Source organism: Nuphar pumila, chromosome 4 (genome assembly GCF_984573655.1).
Source record: "Nuphar pumila chromosome 4, dmNupPumi1.hap1.1, whole genome shotgun sequence".
Lineage (NCBI taxonomy): Eukaryota > Viridiplantae > Streptophyta > Magnoliopsida > Nymphaeales > Nymphaeaceae > Nuphar > Nuphar pumila.
The window spans coordinates 10,277,424-10,295,120 of NC_143252.1; the positions used below are offsets into that span (position 1 = coordinate 10,277,424).

At 34.9% G+C, this 17,697-nt stretch overlaps 1 protein-coding gene across 4 annotated transcripts in view; it reads right to left on the reverse strand.

Annotated features, from left to right (window-relative positions):
- Positions 1–17,259, reverse strand: part of LOC149839333 (DEAD-box ATP-dependent RNA helicase 20-like) — a 76,545-nt gene extending 59,286 nt beyond the window's left edge. For 2 of the 4 annotated variants that reach the window (XM_090002467.1, XM_090002468.1), the window contains exons 1-8: positions 16,831–17,259; positions 15,625–15,706; positions 14,663–14,755; positions 14,390–14,554; positions 14,183–14,278; positions 8,004–8,078; positions 7,619–7,780; positions 2,680–2,760 (exon numbers count right to left, since the gene is read on the reverse strand). In XM_090002467.1, coding sequence (XP_089858593.1) covers positions 2,680–2,760; positions 7,619–7,780; positions 8,004–8,078; positions 14,183–14,278; positions 14,390–14,554; positions 14,663–14,755; positions 15,625–15,706; positions 16,831–17,096 — 1,020 coding nt within the window. In that variant the 5' untranslated portion in view covers positions 17,097–17,259. The remainder of the gene's footprint in view (positions 1–2,679; positions 2,761–7,618; positions 7,781–8,003; positions 8,079–14,182; positions 14,279–14,389; positions 14,555–14,662; positions 14,756–15,624; positions 15,707–16,830) is intronic. The other 2 variants (XM_090002469.1, XM_090002470.1) reach the window with 1 other exon arrangement.
- Between the last annotated feature and the right edge of the window lie 438 nt (positions 17,260–17,697).

Consider the following 17,697-nt stretch of genomic DNA (forward strand, 5'->3'; position numbering starts at 1 on the left):
CAAGAGTGTGTTGAAGAAGGTTGATGGCATGCTTCCCGAGGCAATAAACCAACAATCCACCGATCTCACGAGCCTCCTCTTTACGTACAAGTTACAATCCAAGAGTAACCAAGCTTTGATACCACACAATGAAATACAAAATACACAAAGAAATGCCTCTTATGGGCATACAAACACACAAAAGGTGTGCACACACAAGGACCATTTATGGGTCAAAATACTGGCACATACACAAGGCCACTAATGGGCAAGACAAAGAACATATAGAGAATGTATTTCAAGAGTGCTTGAAACCAAGCATTACAAAGAAGAGGGGATTCATCCCCTATTTATACACAAAAAGAGCCATCAAGAGTGCTCCCAACGGCTAGAAATATAGTCGTTGGGAGCACTCCCAACAGCTCTATTTCAAGGGCATTATAAAATCTATAAAGACCACGACAAAAGATAACAAATACAAAAAAGTAAAAACCCTAAAGTACCCTTAATAAACACAACTAATTACATAAAGTGCAAAGACTAAAATGCCCCTAATGGGTATTACCTATTACATCAATAAAAATATACACATATTAATATATGTATATATATGTACATACATAACTATAAGTATATATATATATACTTTAACAGTAAACTATATCTAAAAATAGCTTTTACTACTTAACGAGCTCGTATGAGTCAAGCCAAGCCGAGTACCTATTGTTCATGTTCAGCTTGCCGAGCCTATTTTACAAGCTCTTTATGGACGGAACATGAGCCGCTCCCAGCCCTATTCCTAAGAAGAGAATTGCTTTGAATGTTCGAATTTTGTGTCTGAATATTCATGAAAATTCATAAAGTCCAAGCATAAACCTGCAAGATTGACATATCCTAGCAGCTCAAGCACATAATATGGAACAGACCAGTGTTGTGGAAAGCGTTGAGGCGTAGCGAGGCGCTCCACCAAAAACCGAGGCGAGGCGTACCTCAAAAAAAATTTAAACTTTAAAAAATTTATAAAAAAAATATCTAAAAATACAAATAAATAAATAAATGATTTATTCATGAAACAACGACCAATAAGAAATAGAAAATCTCAAATAAGTACTAAAAAATATGAGATTAACATATAACAGTAACTAAAAACTTATTATATAACTGGAAAATATATGAGATTAACCAAAAAAAGTTAAAATTTACTAAGAAACTGATTACATAACTGAAATAACTGGAAAACATATGAGATTATTCTAAAAAATATGATATTAACATATAAAAGTAACTAAAAAAATGATTACATAACTGGAAAATATATGAGATTAACCAACAAAAGATAAAATATACTAAGAAACCGATTACATAACTGGAAAATATATAAGATTAACCAACAAAAGTTAAAATATATGAGATTGTTCTAAAAATTATGAGATTAACATATAAAAGTAACAAAAAAACTGATTACATAACTGGAAAATATATGAGATTAACCAAAAAAAAAGTTAAAATATACTAAAAACTGATTACATAACTGGAAAATATATAAGATTAACCTACAAAAGTTAAAAAACTTAAAATATATGAGATTATTCTAAAAAATGTGAGATTAACATATAAAAGTAACTAAAAACTGATTACATAACTGGAAAATATATGAGATTAACCAACAAAAGTTAAAATTTACTAAGAAACTGATTACATAACTGAAAAATATATGAGATTAACCTACAAAAGTTAAAATATATGAGATTATTCTAAAAAATATGAGATTAACATATAAAATTAACTAAAAAACTGATTACATAACTGAAAAATATATGAGATTAACCAACAAAAGTTAAAATATATTAAGAAACTAATTACATGACTGAAATAACTGAAAAATATACGAGATTAACCAACAAAAGTTAAAATATAGTAATATATTAATAAGCTTATTACATAACTGAAATAACTGGAAAATATATGAGATTAACCTACAAAAACTTTGTTGATTATGTCTCTGAAATCTTGTAAAAATAAAAAATAAAAAAAATTGTGCCTCAGGCTTGCGCCTTGAGGCACAGAGGGCCGCACCTCAAGGCGAGGCACGCCTTTTGCACCTCAAGGCACGTTTTTGATAACACTGGAACAGACAAACACATCCTCATCCTCAGGGAAGAAGAGGAATCAACTGAAAAACTAATATGCAGTGATTGCATTAAGAAACAAAATTTATATTTTCCTCCCATGAGATAGTTTCAAAGAGGGAGACCCTCAAAAAAAACTTTTGAGAGGAAAAGAGAGTAAATAAATGGCATTGGAAACAAAACCATCTTTTTTTATCACAAAAACAACCCCTTATATTTATTCAAAATCTTAGAAAAAACAGAAAACAAAAACTCTTCAGATGAAAAACGAGTAGGCATAAAAAATATACAGTATCTGACAATAGCATAAGGACAATTGATAACCAACCAACGCAAGAGGATCAATAACCTCGAAGATAAACTTGAAAAGCTATGAAATAACAGAATTATGAAAATCATAAACTTCCAACCTAGATCAGATCACACTCGTTAGAAACAAAATGCTGTGAAGACATTACAAACAGATTAATTTTCGAAAGTACACATATACACCGAACATTTCAGACTATCAACAAGCTAATGTCATAAAATTATCAGTTGAAAACAGATGAAACATTCAAAACCAGATTACCTGTGCAAGTGCTTCGATCTCCACAGGCATAGTTGCACTAAACAAAAGTGTTTGATGCTTTTTTGGGAGATTTTGCATAACCTGTAACCAAATTGAACAAATTAAACCTATAAGATGAACTTTATTAAAGATGAATGTATAGTCCAAGACAAAACTAATTCAAGAAACTAACTTTCAAAATTTGCAACAGCAGTATGTCAGAAGTTATAAAGATGCAAGCTGGACCTTGTAATAGTGAAGACTTAACCAATATGATCAATATTTATGAGTGCGAGTCAACTTTCTTTATGTGCCAAACACAACTTATAAGGGAGCCTCAAGCAGAGAATTATGCCAAATCCACTCCACTGAGACCACCAACTAGAAATCAACCATAATAGAGCATTATTGTAAGAATACTAAAATTAACAAAAAAGGTACTCGGACATATTTAAGACTAATCCACTGATGTTGACAGACATGAATAGAATAAATAAATATAAGAGTTACATGTATATATGTGTGTATGCATGTCTGCTTCCTGTATATGTATGCACAGAAGATTAAATATTGTGTGTATGACATGCATTTGTGTGTATGTCCGGAAAAGGTGGCACTGGGTGACAAGGGACAAATTTATACACAACTTCCATCATTTTTGCAACTAAAAGATAGATGTGACATATAGCATGCACTTGACATGGTTCACTAGGTATCTTAAACGCTGCAGAATGAGTTAGAATCAGGACAGCCTTATCGATAATGATGTAAACAAATGGTCTAAACATACACGAATATAACCCTGCAGGAAATGGATCTTACTGCCCAAAGACTTTATGCAAGGATATTTCAGGAGATGGGAGACTTGGGATCTCTAAGGGCACATCCCGGGCGGCGCGCGGGATAAAAATCACAAAAAGAACACTTTTTTTAACAAATGTTGGATGTGGCAGATGCACGGAACGCCGTCCGCCACATCCATAAAATAGTGATATGTTTGTTCCACCATCTCTCTCTCTCTCTCTCTCTCTCTCTCTCTCTCTCTCTCTCTCTCTCTCTCTCGTCCAACCGCGGCTGATGGAGGGGGGAGGCGAAGAAGAACAAAGAAGGGGCGGAGGTGAGGCCGTCCGGACCCTTCTTTTCTTCTTCTTTTTCATTTTCTTCTTGATTAGGGCTTTTTTTATTTTCTTTTTCTTCTTATTCTTCTTCTCTTCTTCTTATTCTTCTTCTTCTTTGTTCTTCTTCTTCTTCATTTTATTTTCTTCTTGATTAAGGGTTTTTTCTTTAATTAAGATTTTTTCTTTGATATTTCATTGATTAGGGGTTTTTTATTTTTATTGATTAGGGCTTTTTTTTCATTTCTTAGGCCTTTGAATCAAATATCTTTAGTTTAGGGTTTTTTTGGTTTATTTAATGATTTATTTTCTTGCATTTTAGGGTTTTATGATTTATTTATAGTTTTTGGTTTGTATATAAAAATCTGAATTCTTATTTATAGTTAATTTGATTAGGGTTTTCTTTTATTTGATTAGAGTTTTTTTCTTTGATTTTTTATGATTAGGGCTATTGTATTTTAAGGTTTTATAATTTGATTAGGGATTTTTTTATTTTCTTTGGTTAGGGTTTAAATTAAGAGTTTTTTATTTAATTTTATGGTTTTTTCTTATAGTTTAGGGTTTTCTGGTTTATTTATGATTTATTTTATTGCATTTAATTTGATAATTTGATTTTTATAGTAAATTTGCTTTTAGGGTTTGATATTTCTATGATAAACTTTTGTAATTAGATGTGATATGACATTGATTAAATCGTTTATATATAAAAAAAAAATATCAATTCTTATTTTTCTCAAATGACTCAAATTGTAAACATTTTTTTGTTTTTGGATCCAATCCGAGATCCATATCCGAGGCTAAAATCCATAATAAACATGTTAAAACACTGATATGGTCGGGCGGATAGAGTCGTACGATCCAAAATGAAGTTATCCAACCCATTATCCATGTGTATTCATGTTATCCGAGCACAATGTAAAACAAATGTTGGACTTTGGAACATAGCATCCGAGTACGGTCCAAACAAACGTTGGACTTGGTACAGTTGTTATGGAATGAACAAAACCAGTGTTATGCCCCGTCTTTTTTGTTCATTTTGTCCACTCCTGGACAAGCCGTCAAACATACCCTAAGAGAACGTATATATCACACTGAGCAAATTTCAGCTCTAAAAGTTCACTTGAATATGCTCAAATGCGAAACAAAGCTCTTATCGACATGTGTGCCCCTCTGGTTTTTGGAGCATTGAAGAACTCCACAATTTTGGCACAATTTAGAAATTAGTTCAAGCCAGAACTTGACAGGTTTCATCATTCTCATCCATACCAGACCATAACTTTATCAGCTTCCAAAACTTGCTGCATGATGCTTTTTATTTACTAGTTACCAAGTATTTAAGTCAACATGATAATGGCTAATAACAAACTTTTGTTTTCATGCAAAATATAATGAAGAAATAATAACCTGCATGAATAAAGAAATAAGCAGTACATGAGCTGGACGCGCTTTTTTCTGAGGGAATGAAAGTCAAACTTTATTAAAACTTAAGTTCATGGAATGAGTCACGAGTGATGAGTGGTCATCTGATACCAAAATATTCATATATTGATAACAAAAAGAAATATGACTCTATCTGATTCGATTAGATCTGGCCCAAGAAAAAACCTCATTTTATCCATCAACCACCTGCGAGTAGATGCAACGCAAGTAACGTTTTACATTTTTGTGTATTTCCTTCAAAAAGCCTTACATTCCTCTCTTTCAAATCAACCACCATGAATAGAATTGGCATCCTCGCAGAATGTAGCACCACCTTTTGCATACTTTCTGTGCCCACTGGTCGTGCACATGGACTTATATGCATCATTCAAATAATTTTAGCTGGGAAAGGGTCACTCCCAGATGGAATAAGAGTAAAACAGCATGAGGCAACCAAAAGTTTACCTGTAGATGAGTTTTTCCAATACATGTTATCTAGATTATCTTTTGGGTTTTATCTTATTTAGTAGTTCCATCAAAACTGATCCACAGTAGGAGCTCTTGTTCATTAGGTTGCCTTCTTAAATGACCTCCGAGTCATTGTTGATGCTGTAATGAAATGGACTAAATCCAAGAACGTCACTTATGGACAAACAAGAACACACTTCAATCAAGTAAAATACTTGATTGAATAATCCAAACCACCCTCACAAGGGTCAAAAATATATATATTATTGAGTAGAGGAACTCTCCAAATGAGTAAAAAATACAATGGCCTTCAAGGCCTTTTATAGAGCAAATGGGCCAAAAGGGGGCAGCTCCGACAGCTAGTTGGAGCTGTCCCATCACCTGAAAAAAACTGAAAATTAGCTGAAAATATAAAAAATAAAAAAGTAGAAAACTAAAGGTCAGTCAGCCCCTAATGGGCTGACGCCTATTACAGGAAATGACTGAAATACCCCTGATGGGTATTTCGGTTTACATAAAGATATATATGCTAATATATATGTATATATATACATATTCATATATATATCTTAACAGATGCTCCATCCCAGTCGTTGTTGGTGCACCAACGAGACTAGTATCTTCAATGGAAAATGGTGCAGGGAACTGATTGCATAGTCCTGTCTCAAGCAGCCACAGATCCTTCCAGAATGATATGGAACATACATTTCCCAGAGCTTCTCACACTCTCCAGAAAAAAAAAAAAAACAGGTATATAACCATCCCTTTCAAGTACCTGACCACTTTCTCCATCAAACTATTCCATTGCCAATGTCAGCCTTTTAACGCATAGACCTCCCTTAATAGGTTTGCTCACCCTCTCCTTCATAATTGTAAAGTTTACACTAGAATTTTGAGATAAAATGAAATATTCAGCCTTCCCTCCCTCTCCTTCCCTATTTCATGGGATTGTTTTCCTTTGTTGTACACAAAAAGTACATATCAATCTATCTTTCTTAACAAGCTTACCCAGCCTTTGACAAGCATAGGCTCAAGCTACCATGGTTCATTTATTAAATAGGAGTGTCATGTCCTTACCTACCAAAGCCTGAGCCTTTCACAAGTGATCAGTTCATAACTTCATTGTGCACCCTTATAGAGGCCGTGTGTATATAAATAGATTTTATGGAAAATCTGCTTCACAATTTTAACAAAACTCAATGTGATTTTATTGGGTTAAAGACGTATATTTTCAAAAAACAAGTTTAATGTGTCAATAGCTGGGATGCTCTTCTTAATGGTGTTAATAAAGCAGAGTCAAAATAATGTGATTGAAATTCATTGTTATGAAAATAATGTGTGCTAAAACATGTATAACCTTTCTGGTTCAATTAGGATATACCTATAGTTTCCATGCTTATTTCTGAAGAACTAATTTAATCCATGCCTATATTCAAATTTAAAGTCTTATGCAATCAATGCATAGAATAGTATCTCAAGAAATCATAAAATTGAACGCGAATTGTAGATATGCACCAAAATCAAAAGCTATCTAGTTATGAGTTTCAAGTTGTTCCAATGGAAGTTAATTTTATTGGAACTTTATTCATTGATGAACCCAAAACGTCTATCAGATGTTTACATTGCATTGAGTTGCATAGAAATTTCATTTTCTCATTTTCTGTTTGACAGGCAAGCTGAGTGATACACCACCCCCCAGTTAAGCCAATGGCCACCAAATTCTTGCCCTTCAAAGTTATGTATTAGCTCAATGTTTTCAAGTTCAGAGTGGCAGTTTAAAAAGAAAAAAATACTAAAAGGTTTACAACTTCACATATTGCAATGTGGCAATTACAGGCTACGCTCCATTGTATCAGTTACAACTTTAACCAAGCTAAACAAATGGTCTGTGAGAAATGAGAAAAATCACTAAGAAACACTGTTGCATAAAGGTTTGATGGCAGATAATGTTGACCGACCTCTTTAATCTGTGGTTCAAAACCCATATCCAACATCCTATCAGCCTCGTCCAAAACAACAAAAGAAATCCTGGAAAGCGAGCTGTTTCCTTGCTGCAAATGATCAATGAAGCGTCCAGGTGTCGCAACCACAATATGGACACCTGTTCGCAGTTCTGCTCTCTGTCAAAGGATGAACCAGCAAAATGAAAAGATATAAGAGACTTCTTACTGATTAATTCTTGGATGCACTTGTATGTTCACCACATTCGACGTACCATTGTGAAAGATATAGCCTTAGAGGCATGTTCAGATAAAAAGTAATAAATCACCTAAAAAGATAAGCAGATGACTGACGGACCAGATGAACACAAGCATCACACTAGAGTTATGATGCAAAAGTTACCTGCTCTGCTATGTTTGTTCCACCAACAACTATAGCCGTTCTGAAAGAGTCCAGAGATCTGCTGAAGGCCTTGACCTGGAAAACACATAAGAGATAATCCGTGAATATGATACAGAAAATCAGGTCTATCAAGTCTTTAATAATTCACAAGCACTTGACCAAGGTTGCAAAAAGCTAGGTGACCAGAACTTTAAAAACCATAATAAAAGATAATGAAAGAAAAAACACATTAAATAATCTAAATGTAAAACCCGCGAATTTTCGATATCTTACAAAGAATAAAGGTGAATTTAGTGTCAAAATATTATTGAAACTAAGATGACATTTAATCACAATTTGAACTTTAATTTGGATTCAGAATAAATTCCAAATTGGGAATTTATTCCGAATCGGGTTTTGGATTTTTAATCAGATTTAATCGGGATTTAATTTGAAGTTTTATCGAATTTGGATTTCGATTTGAGAATTTGAATTCGGATCAGATTTGGATTTAATTCAGATTTAATAAATATGTCTCGAATATTATAATTGGATTTGGGTTTGGTTCGAATCTAAATTAAGATTTAATTGAATGTTAATTCAGAATTTGAATTATACAATAATTTGAATCTTTGTTGAAATTGAACCAAGAATTTGAATTGAATATGGAATTTTTTAAAATTATTAAATAATAAATAAATAAATTTTTCAATATTTGATTTCAGTAAAATCAGGATTCTATTTAATGCCAACTTGAAATTTAATTTACATGTTAAATTAAATTACCATTGAATTAGGATTTGAAATTTAATTGAAATTCAAAGTTAATTTAAGCTTAATTGACATTTAGAATTTAAATACAATTTAAGGTGAATTTGGATATGGGATTTGAATTTGGATTTTAGGAAGTCAAATTTGGATTTGGGTGTGGAATTGGGTATGGAAGTTAATTGGATATGATTTAAATTAAATAGAATTGGATCTAATTTGGATTTGGATCCAATTAGGATTTTAAATTAGGAATTAATTAGAATTGAAATTCAATTTAAGAATATAAATAGATTGGGATCTTGTAATTTATTTAATTAAGTAAAACTAAGATCCAAGGATGGTGAGACATCCCCACTCATTTGCCTTTTTTAATAAAATAATTAATTTTATTAATTAAACTAAATAGAGCCCTAATTAGCTAAAATAATTAGTAAACCTTAATTAACTAAAAGCAACTAAGTTAAGCTAGGTATTTTATAAGAGACGTACTTAGTTTAGGCAAATGAAAAAGTCAGTTTTGAAAATCTTATCCCTCTCATGTAATTGGTAGACTCCATATAGAAAAAAAAAATATCATACTTCGAAGTCAGTTTGATAAAAAGTAAGTGTGAAAAATCCCTCCCACGCGTTTTGGAAGGATTTACCTAAATAGATGTACATTGAGGTGAATAACCTACTTGAACTAGGTCTATGTTAAAGTAAAGTTTGACCTTATTTTCCATTGACATGATTTTGTGTGTAGAGGACCTATATGACCTAGGTAAGGAAAGGAGGGGATAAATAAATAAATAAAAGAAGAGGTAAGGTAAGTCTTGGATTTCATCCATCCTCTCACATAGTTGTGGAAATATCCTAGGAGGTGAGTCGTTCTTCCCATCTTCTTCAGCTTTAAGATTAGTTAACAAAAAAAAAACAAGAAAAGAATAATAATAAACTAATAAAGAAGTCTACCTAGAGGGTGAACTTGCCATATGGGATTGGAAACTCCTTGACATCCTTTAAAAGGGTACCCTCATATGGCCCCTCATTCTCTCGTAATATTCTCTCTAACACTCACTTTCTCTTCTCATTAATTTCTCTACCATCCTCTCACTTCCTCCCTTGCTTTTCCTCTCTCCATCTCTGGACCAGACTTTCTCCCTTTTATTCTCCAAAGAAACGATCTTTGTTAAAACGAAGTAACTGTGAAGCAAGAGAACCAGCCCACACGTATTGGTTTTCGGTTTCAGCATATTCAAGGTAGAGGATTCTATTTGATACTCGTAGATCGAAGCTCGTATGCACGAGCATATTCCGAGGCTGAATAAGTGAAATCATACATCGAATATTATCCATGATAAACCGATGTAGATTTCGACCTATTGAGCTTGAATCGGGCTTCGGAACCGATTACCAAGTTGATGTACCAATTCAAAAATGGACCAGCCATGAGCATAGACCAAGGAATGGACTGAATAAATATATATACACATGTATACATGCATATATGACTGTGTAGTCTTTTAAAAAAATATATGCATTTTCTCTATACTCAAATCTCTGCATCCCCGTTCATGTTCGGGTTTATATGTTAATTTATTTTAAATGCTCAAATTTATGTGTTTATGCACGAGTCCAGAGTAGGTACTTTTAGCTGTGATCAGACCATGTGTTTTGCTTATGTTTGGTTTATGCATCTTTTTGCTATATCCAAAACCATGTATTTTATACACACAAACCCATGCATTTTCACTGTGCCTGAACTCATAAAAACAAACCTGGTTGTATGTCCTTAATCTGACCTTTGAACCATTAATTTAATATAATAGTAATTAGTCTGATATGTGTGTCATTAATCTGATCAGTGTAGTTGGCTCATGAATCAATACTGAGCATTTTTTTTGGACAGCATACATTACTACATTTTCTCTTTTGGTATCCATAAAAATTTTACCCATATTGAATGTTTGCTTGTTAATGTGTTGCATATACTCAGACTTTTAAAGGTATATCATAAGGAGTTTTATATTCTTAGTTGTATTGTTGTACATAGACACAAAAACCGACTAGAATTTTATGTTCTTGTGCGTGCTACTGTCCATACTAAACACAGCCCTGGCAAGGATGGGTCGGCCCTGCCTCAGCACGTTCAATATGTGTGGCATGCCATGAGAGTGCACTTGGGCACTTGGTTCGCATATCCACAAATGGGTTTGAGTGTAGGACCCACATGTTGTGTGAGATAAAGTGTATATATATGAATGAAAAACCAAATCGATAATACATGAGTAAAGTTGGAAATAAAAAAAAAAAAACTATTTTGTTACTTGATAAGTTCCAAGAGCGGGTATTTCCGAAAATCAATTTCGAAGACCCCGTAAGGGACTGATCCACTTGTGGATCAGTCCAAAGCCTAAGATATAAGTAGGTCCATATCAGTCTCAGACGTATCCAACCATACACAGTTCATACAACTTGACTGATCCAGAATTTGTGATGTTCACGCCCACTGAACAGACCGTAACGCAAGTTTAATCGGGCGTTCCGGATTGAGTGTGGGGTGTGATAAATTCCAGTATAATGACTGTTAATTTAAAAAAAAAAAGACAGCCTTCAGATATCACTTGCAATCTGTGAACCATACTATCAATCATGTGAGAAAGAAAATTTAGTATTAATATAAAGTTCACCTATTGTATGGAAAACACCGAAAGTGTTTCTGAGGAAATCGCTTTCGGGTTAATGGGTCATTTATCCAGTTAAATGGTTGTGTTTGTGTGATTGATACGTAAGTGACCCTATACTGATAATACGTATATTGTTAGACTTAATTGAATTCAGTCATGAGTGGATTGAGGTTTGTGAAAAAAAAAATTAAAGCATATGCTCATGTGTTAGTAGCTTACCCGAATGCACTTTAGCCGCAATTTTGCATAACCGGCCTGACATATGTCCGATAAATCGTTTGTATCTCCCCCGTTCGGAGAAGTTTTTACGAACGGTTTGTTGTAGTGGAAAGCTAACAAAATTTTATATAATCTGTGAAATTTTAACCTTTGTTCTCGAACTGTGCACATAACAGTAACAGTCGAAATAGAAAAGTATACGCGAACACTAAATGAGTCGTATCTCCCTCGTTCGAAGGAATTTTTACAAATGGTTTGTGGCCTCGGAAAGATGACAAAATTTCTTACAATCTATCAGAAATTAAGCTCTGTTTGCAGACTATACACAGCTCTGTGACATTCGTAACAGTAAGACAATTTGAGAGTCTGACGAGTCCCGAACCGGATAAGGACCGGGATAGCAAAGAATGTGACACATTACCGGTATTCGAATCTGATCTTATTCTGAAATGAATGTTACTACATATATAATTCCAACACTGGTTTTATGCAGGTATTGAGTGTCCAAATAGGGGCACGATTTGAATATGGTGTTTGTTGCACAAAATGACTTTCATTGCAAATTAATATCGAAGTGAATAAAATGTGCATAGAATGTGAATGTATATGGATGCATCTACTTGTGTATGATCATTGTCTATTGATGAATGAATGTTAAAGTCAAAAATGTAAAAATGTGCAATAATGCATGACTGTTAAATTTACATTTGAAGTATGTGCATCCATGAGCCCGAAAGGAGCCCAAATCTTTAAATTAGATTCGTAGTGTGAATTGCAAGGACTTAATGAATTAAAAAGGTTAATCATGTTGCACTAAAGTATGATGCTTATAAGGAGAGGATAAGTGGTACATATGGCTTCGTAGATAAAGTTTTTGAGCACGAAAGGTTACTCATTTCAGCCACGAAGATAAGAAAAACCTTTACAATAGACTGCATGGTGGATAGTAAGAAACTCATGAGTGAAAGTCTGATGCATCGGGATGATGGTGTTGGGAGTTCTCTCTCGATAATGGTCGTCCCTCACCCAGAACTGGTGAAAAGTGTTCGGTCAGATCAAAGCCACAATTGTATGAATACATTACCTGCGTCATGGCCCTGATCCAGGTTTAAGCATGTGTTATACCTACGGAGCGAAGTAAGAACTTAAATTGATTGTGCATTTAGTTAATCATAGCATGCATCATTTAAAAAGAAAATCCAATTAAAGATAATTAAGTCACTCATGCATAGATAGTCGATCATTCTGCAATGGTAAGTACATACATCCTTAACTACTCATACATAATTAACTCTTTATGGATATATAACTGCTTATAATTGAAAAAAATATGCGAGAGTGTGTGTTTGGTAATCGTGTGAAGCATTGCATTGTACGCATCCTTAAATTGATGGTTTATGTTTGCATGTGTGAGTTGTAGGAATATTCTTTTGCATACTTGTTTTAATTTACTAGTACTGAATAGCATTTCCTACGAGGCTTTCACAAGTCTAACTCATTTTATGGGTTTCAGGTGAAGTATAATATGCAACTGCGGAGCGGATGTGGAATGCTTGGGCGGCGTCGAGCGCCAGTCTTTTCCTTTCCCGGGGATAGTTTTAGAAAAACAATCTTTTTATTTTGAATTAAAAGACTGATGTAAATTTTAAATTACTGGAAATGAATTAAATTTTGATAGTGATTCTATTCACATTTTGATTCAGTAGGATGATTAATCATATTGTAACTCACCCAGAATGTTTAACCCAAAGAAATGTTTGTTTTTGCTATTTTTAAAGAAAAAAAATTCTCTAAAATTTTAGGTTAAAATTTTGGGGTGTTACACTAAAACAACCTGCAATTAAGTTTTTTATGTACCTAAAAATATAGGCAAGCATGACAAACACTGACAAAATAAGACAACCAAGATGATGCTAAAGCTTCTATCCAACTGATTATTAACAAACTAGAATCAACAATTTGCCAAGGATTTCCATTTGAAGATTATGGGCATACAGAAAATCAATATTTGACAACACCTCTGAGATAGATTTACAAAACAATCATTATCTGAGGGTACAGATACAGAGCAAAAATGAACAAAAGAAAGTATACTCCCACATTGGAAAAAAGCAACAGCATTTGGTTGATGACGTGTTTGCAAAGGAACTCTGCTTGCCTGAAAGCAGTATGCTACCAAGTGCCTATCCAATCTTGTCTAATAAACAGATATCCTCATGACTAAGAAGTGACTGCTATGTGCACAGGCCACCGCACACAAGATAATTTACAAAAAATGACACAATATAGCAAATGCTCAGGTATAAAAAATGTTACAGAAACACCATTCTTTTATTATTCCTGTCAGATGAAGAACTAAATGGGCATAATGAGAAATAATATGTCATGCAACTACAAACTGTAACTTCTGGTTTAGATTTTATGACGTAAACCAATGATATAAATGAGCCTTTTCTATACCAGTTTGATTATGGAATACAAAGCTTTACTAATAAAAGGATATATTTAGGTTCATACTTCATAATAAAAATAAGGTTCACTGACCTCTTTTTCTATTTGTTGGGCAAGTTCTCTTGTAGGAGCCAACACCAGTGCCAAAGGTCCATCACCTTGACGAATGGGTGGTTGAGCTAAACAGTGCTGCAAACAGGGACTTAAAATTCATAAAACCTATTGAAAACTTTATGGTTGAATTCACAGTGCAGAAGGCCCAAGGGACCTATATAGCAAAAACCAAACCACATAGGATACCTGAATCATGGGAATGGCAAAAGCAGCTGTTTTGCCACTACCAGTTTCAGCGCAGCCCAAGAGATCCCTCCCACTTAGAGCAATCGGCATAGCTTGTGCCTGGATAGAAGTTGGCCTAGTGTAATCATGAAGGTTCACATCCTTCATAATACTTGGATGTAAACACTGAAAAAATTTAACCCAAAAACAGCCATGTTAGTCAGCACAACTTTAAAAGTACAAATAAACAAAATACAATTATACAAAAATAAGATAAGTTAAGCATGGATGTACCATGTCAGTAAATGATTCTATTGGTGCAGAAGCAGGAGCAGTGTCAGGAGGAACTGTCACGTCAACATTTAGCCGCACTCTAACCTCTTCAATCTGATGACAGAAGGAAAGGAAAACTTAACAACATACCTCAAAAATGATAAGAAATTCAAAGCTATTGAGAATGATAAACAAATTAACCGACAGTGCTAGTGACTTTTTTTAATGTTTTTCACATGATTCGGTTGTGAAGCTGTTATTTTTTAGCATTGGAACGACAATATTACCTGCAGTTTTGTTGGAAACTCGAACTATTAAAACCTTATTCTCTTTTTCTGAGAGTATGCAATAATTTCATGCAGTGATCATAATCTTTTAAGAAAACTCAGAGGCAACAAAGTCAAACCTTACATAACATTATGGATATTTCATTTTTTCATCAAAAAGAAAGCTCTAATTAATGATCCCACGCAGAAAGCTATGATGCAGATGGATGAATCAGTTTTGCCGAGTCAACATTCTGAAGGCTCCACTTGACAAGGCAGGCCTGTGGCGCCTAAAGTGCGGGAAAGTTCCCACGCCTCACAAAGAGGCAGTTAAACAATAAAGTTAACAACAAATAGTACAAGTCAAAGGGCACAGCCAATCCCTCAAAAACCTGTATAACACATCCTTCCCCTGTAACTTCATCCAATTGCAATTTTCTGCTTGAATGCGAGTACGGAAAGATGGATGATGCCAGAACTCATCCTAGAGTACTCTTATCGGTCTTTGTTCATGCAGAAATGCGCACATCTACATCCACAAATTTTTTTGGACATGTATTTTCAAATAGATGAATTAACTTCATTTGAAATCTATCAAGCATTTCTCATATCAGTGGAACTCTTAATATTAAGTTCAGAACTTCACATACATAAATGAAGTGCTTGAATATTGCAGGACTTGATGTTGAACAGTTCAAACTTCATCAAGCAAATTACCTCTAGGGACTCTTCTGACAGCTTCTGATACCTCCATGTAGTACTGCAGACGAGCTCAAGCTGAGCCTGGACTTGAGGAGTTCTGCTCAGTTAGAAAACAATATGCCTGAGCTTGGCTTGAGTTTGAGCCATGCTTGAACAACATTGTTCAAACTCGGCTTAGGTGAAACTTGAGCTAGCTCAAGTAAGGCTCAGTTCGGGGGACCTAATGGTCCAATTTAAATTAAAAAAAGAAAATGAAAAGAAAACACTGTTTCATAAACTTTGAGGGAGAAGGATTCAAACCCGCACCTTCTTGAATAAATGTCGAATGCCGCAGCCTAATGGATAGGATTATTTTTTTGTTTGTCATGCAGTCAAACATATCTATATAATTGTAATAGAAGACTGATCGGGCTTGCAGGCTCAATCAAGCTTGGCTTGCTTATAATGACCAGCCTGGGCTCGGCTCGTTTACCCTCTCAGACCAGCCCAGTCCGGGCTCAAACGAGCCGAGCTTTGTGCAGGCCTACCTCCATGGACCCCGAGACAAGTATTCACCATCCCCTGCTTACCTTAATCCACACTAAAGCTAAGCGTAAGAAAATCAATTATGCTAACAGGATCCGCCTAATCATAGATATAGTCCATGATCAAACTCATACACAAGTAACCAAGAAAATGTAACTAATCTTCTTTTGAAACTACAAAAATGTAAGCAATCTGAAATAACAGATACTTCTCAATAGTCGGTTTCGCAATACTGCTTCAAATCCAAACCGCAGAAAACTTCTAACTCTTTGTGGTAACAAAGTATCTATCATTCATTTACTCGGAGCCGATAACAGTAGCAATCAAGACTTTCCTGCGTGGTTTCTTGGTAGACAGAAAGAAGAGAACCCCAGCAAATTAAGCAAAAAAGAGCATGTACTGTGCCCCTACTAGTTGGCATTCAATCTTCCCACGGAAACTTCAAACCCAAATTCATAAAAGATGCACCAAAAGCTAACAGCCCAAGAAATTCAAAGAACCCATCTCCTTCTCACTCAATACCAGTGAAAAAAACGAAAACCCCTAACTAAGCGAGGAAACAACGAAATACTCACACCCAACAAACAAGAACGCCTGAAACTCGTCACCCATCAAACAAACTGACGCCCATACCCACAAGCAGAAACAGCAAAGAAGAACAAGAAAACCAAAACACAACACCAAGAAGGCTCTCACCTGCTCTGGCGTCCAGCGGAGAACTCTGTCAGATGGCTGCCATTGTGGGAAGACGGAGTCGGGCGTAGAGAGCCCGTTGATGGCCCTCCGACCGTAGGCAGGATCCGAATTCTTGGCCGAGGGAACGATTGGGGACGGCCTGGAGAAGCGTGGTGCAGGGGAAAGAGGTTTGTCATTGTGCTCTGAAAGGGGCTTTGGCTTGTTGGAATTGTTGGATGAGGGGAGTGGGTGAGGAAGAGCACAATTCCTGAGGTGGGGAGGGACATAAGACATGCTTCTCTCTCTCTCTCTCTCTCTCTCTCTCTCTCTCTCTCTCTCTCTCTCTCTCAATAGAGGGATGCTGTGAGAAACTGATGAATTTATCCCCTTCGACGAAGGTCAGCAGTATGGCTCATTGCCTTCATTGACATGCTTCTCTCTCTATCTCTCTCTATCTCTAGAGGAATGCAAACATATTAAATATGAGTCATTTTCTTACATTGGTTCAATTATTAATGTATAATTTGCTGCTGCTGTTGCTTTCACTATTAATTGGATTATTATGGTTTATGGGTGATCAATGATAATGTATATCTGGGACTTTCTAAACATGGAGGGCGTTAATAATAATGTTATGCAAGTATGGTCATGTATGGTCGTGAGGGGATGACCATAGTCCCTTTGAGTTTTTTTTTATGATAGGAGCTGTCATTGCATGTCTCCTTGTGGTGGGACGTTTCAGGTTCAAACACTAGTGGTAAGAGGAATAATAAATGGTAGAGGTCTGCCTAGGGATGGCAATGAACTTGGGAAAAAACGGATTCTGGCCGCCTTGCTCAGTTTGAACTGGAGATGAAGATATTTCAAAATGGTCAGGGGTCATTGTCA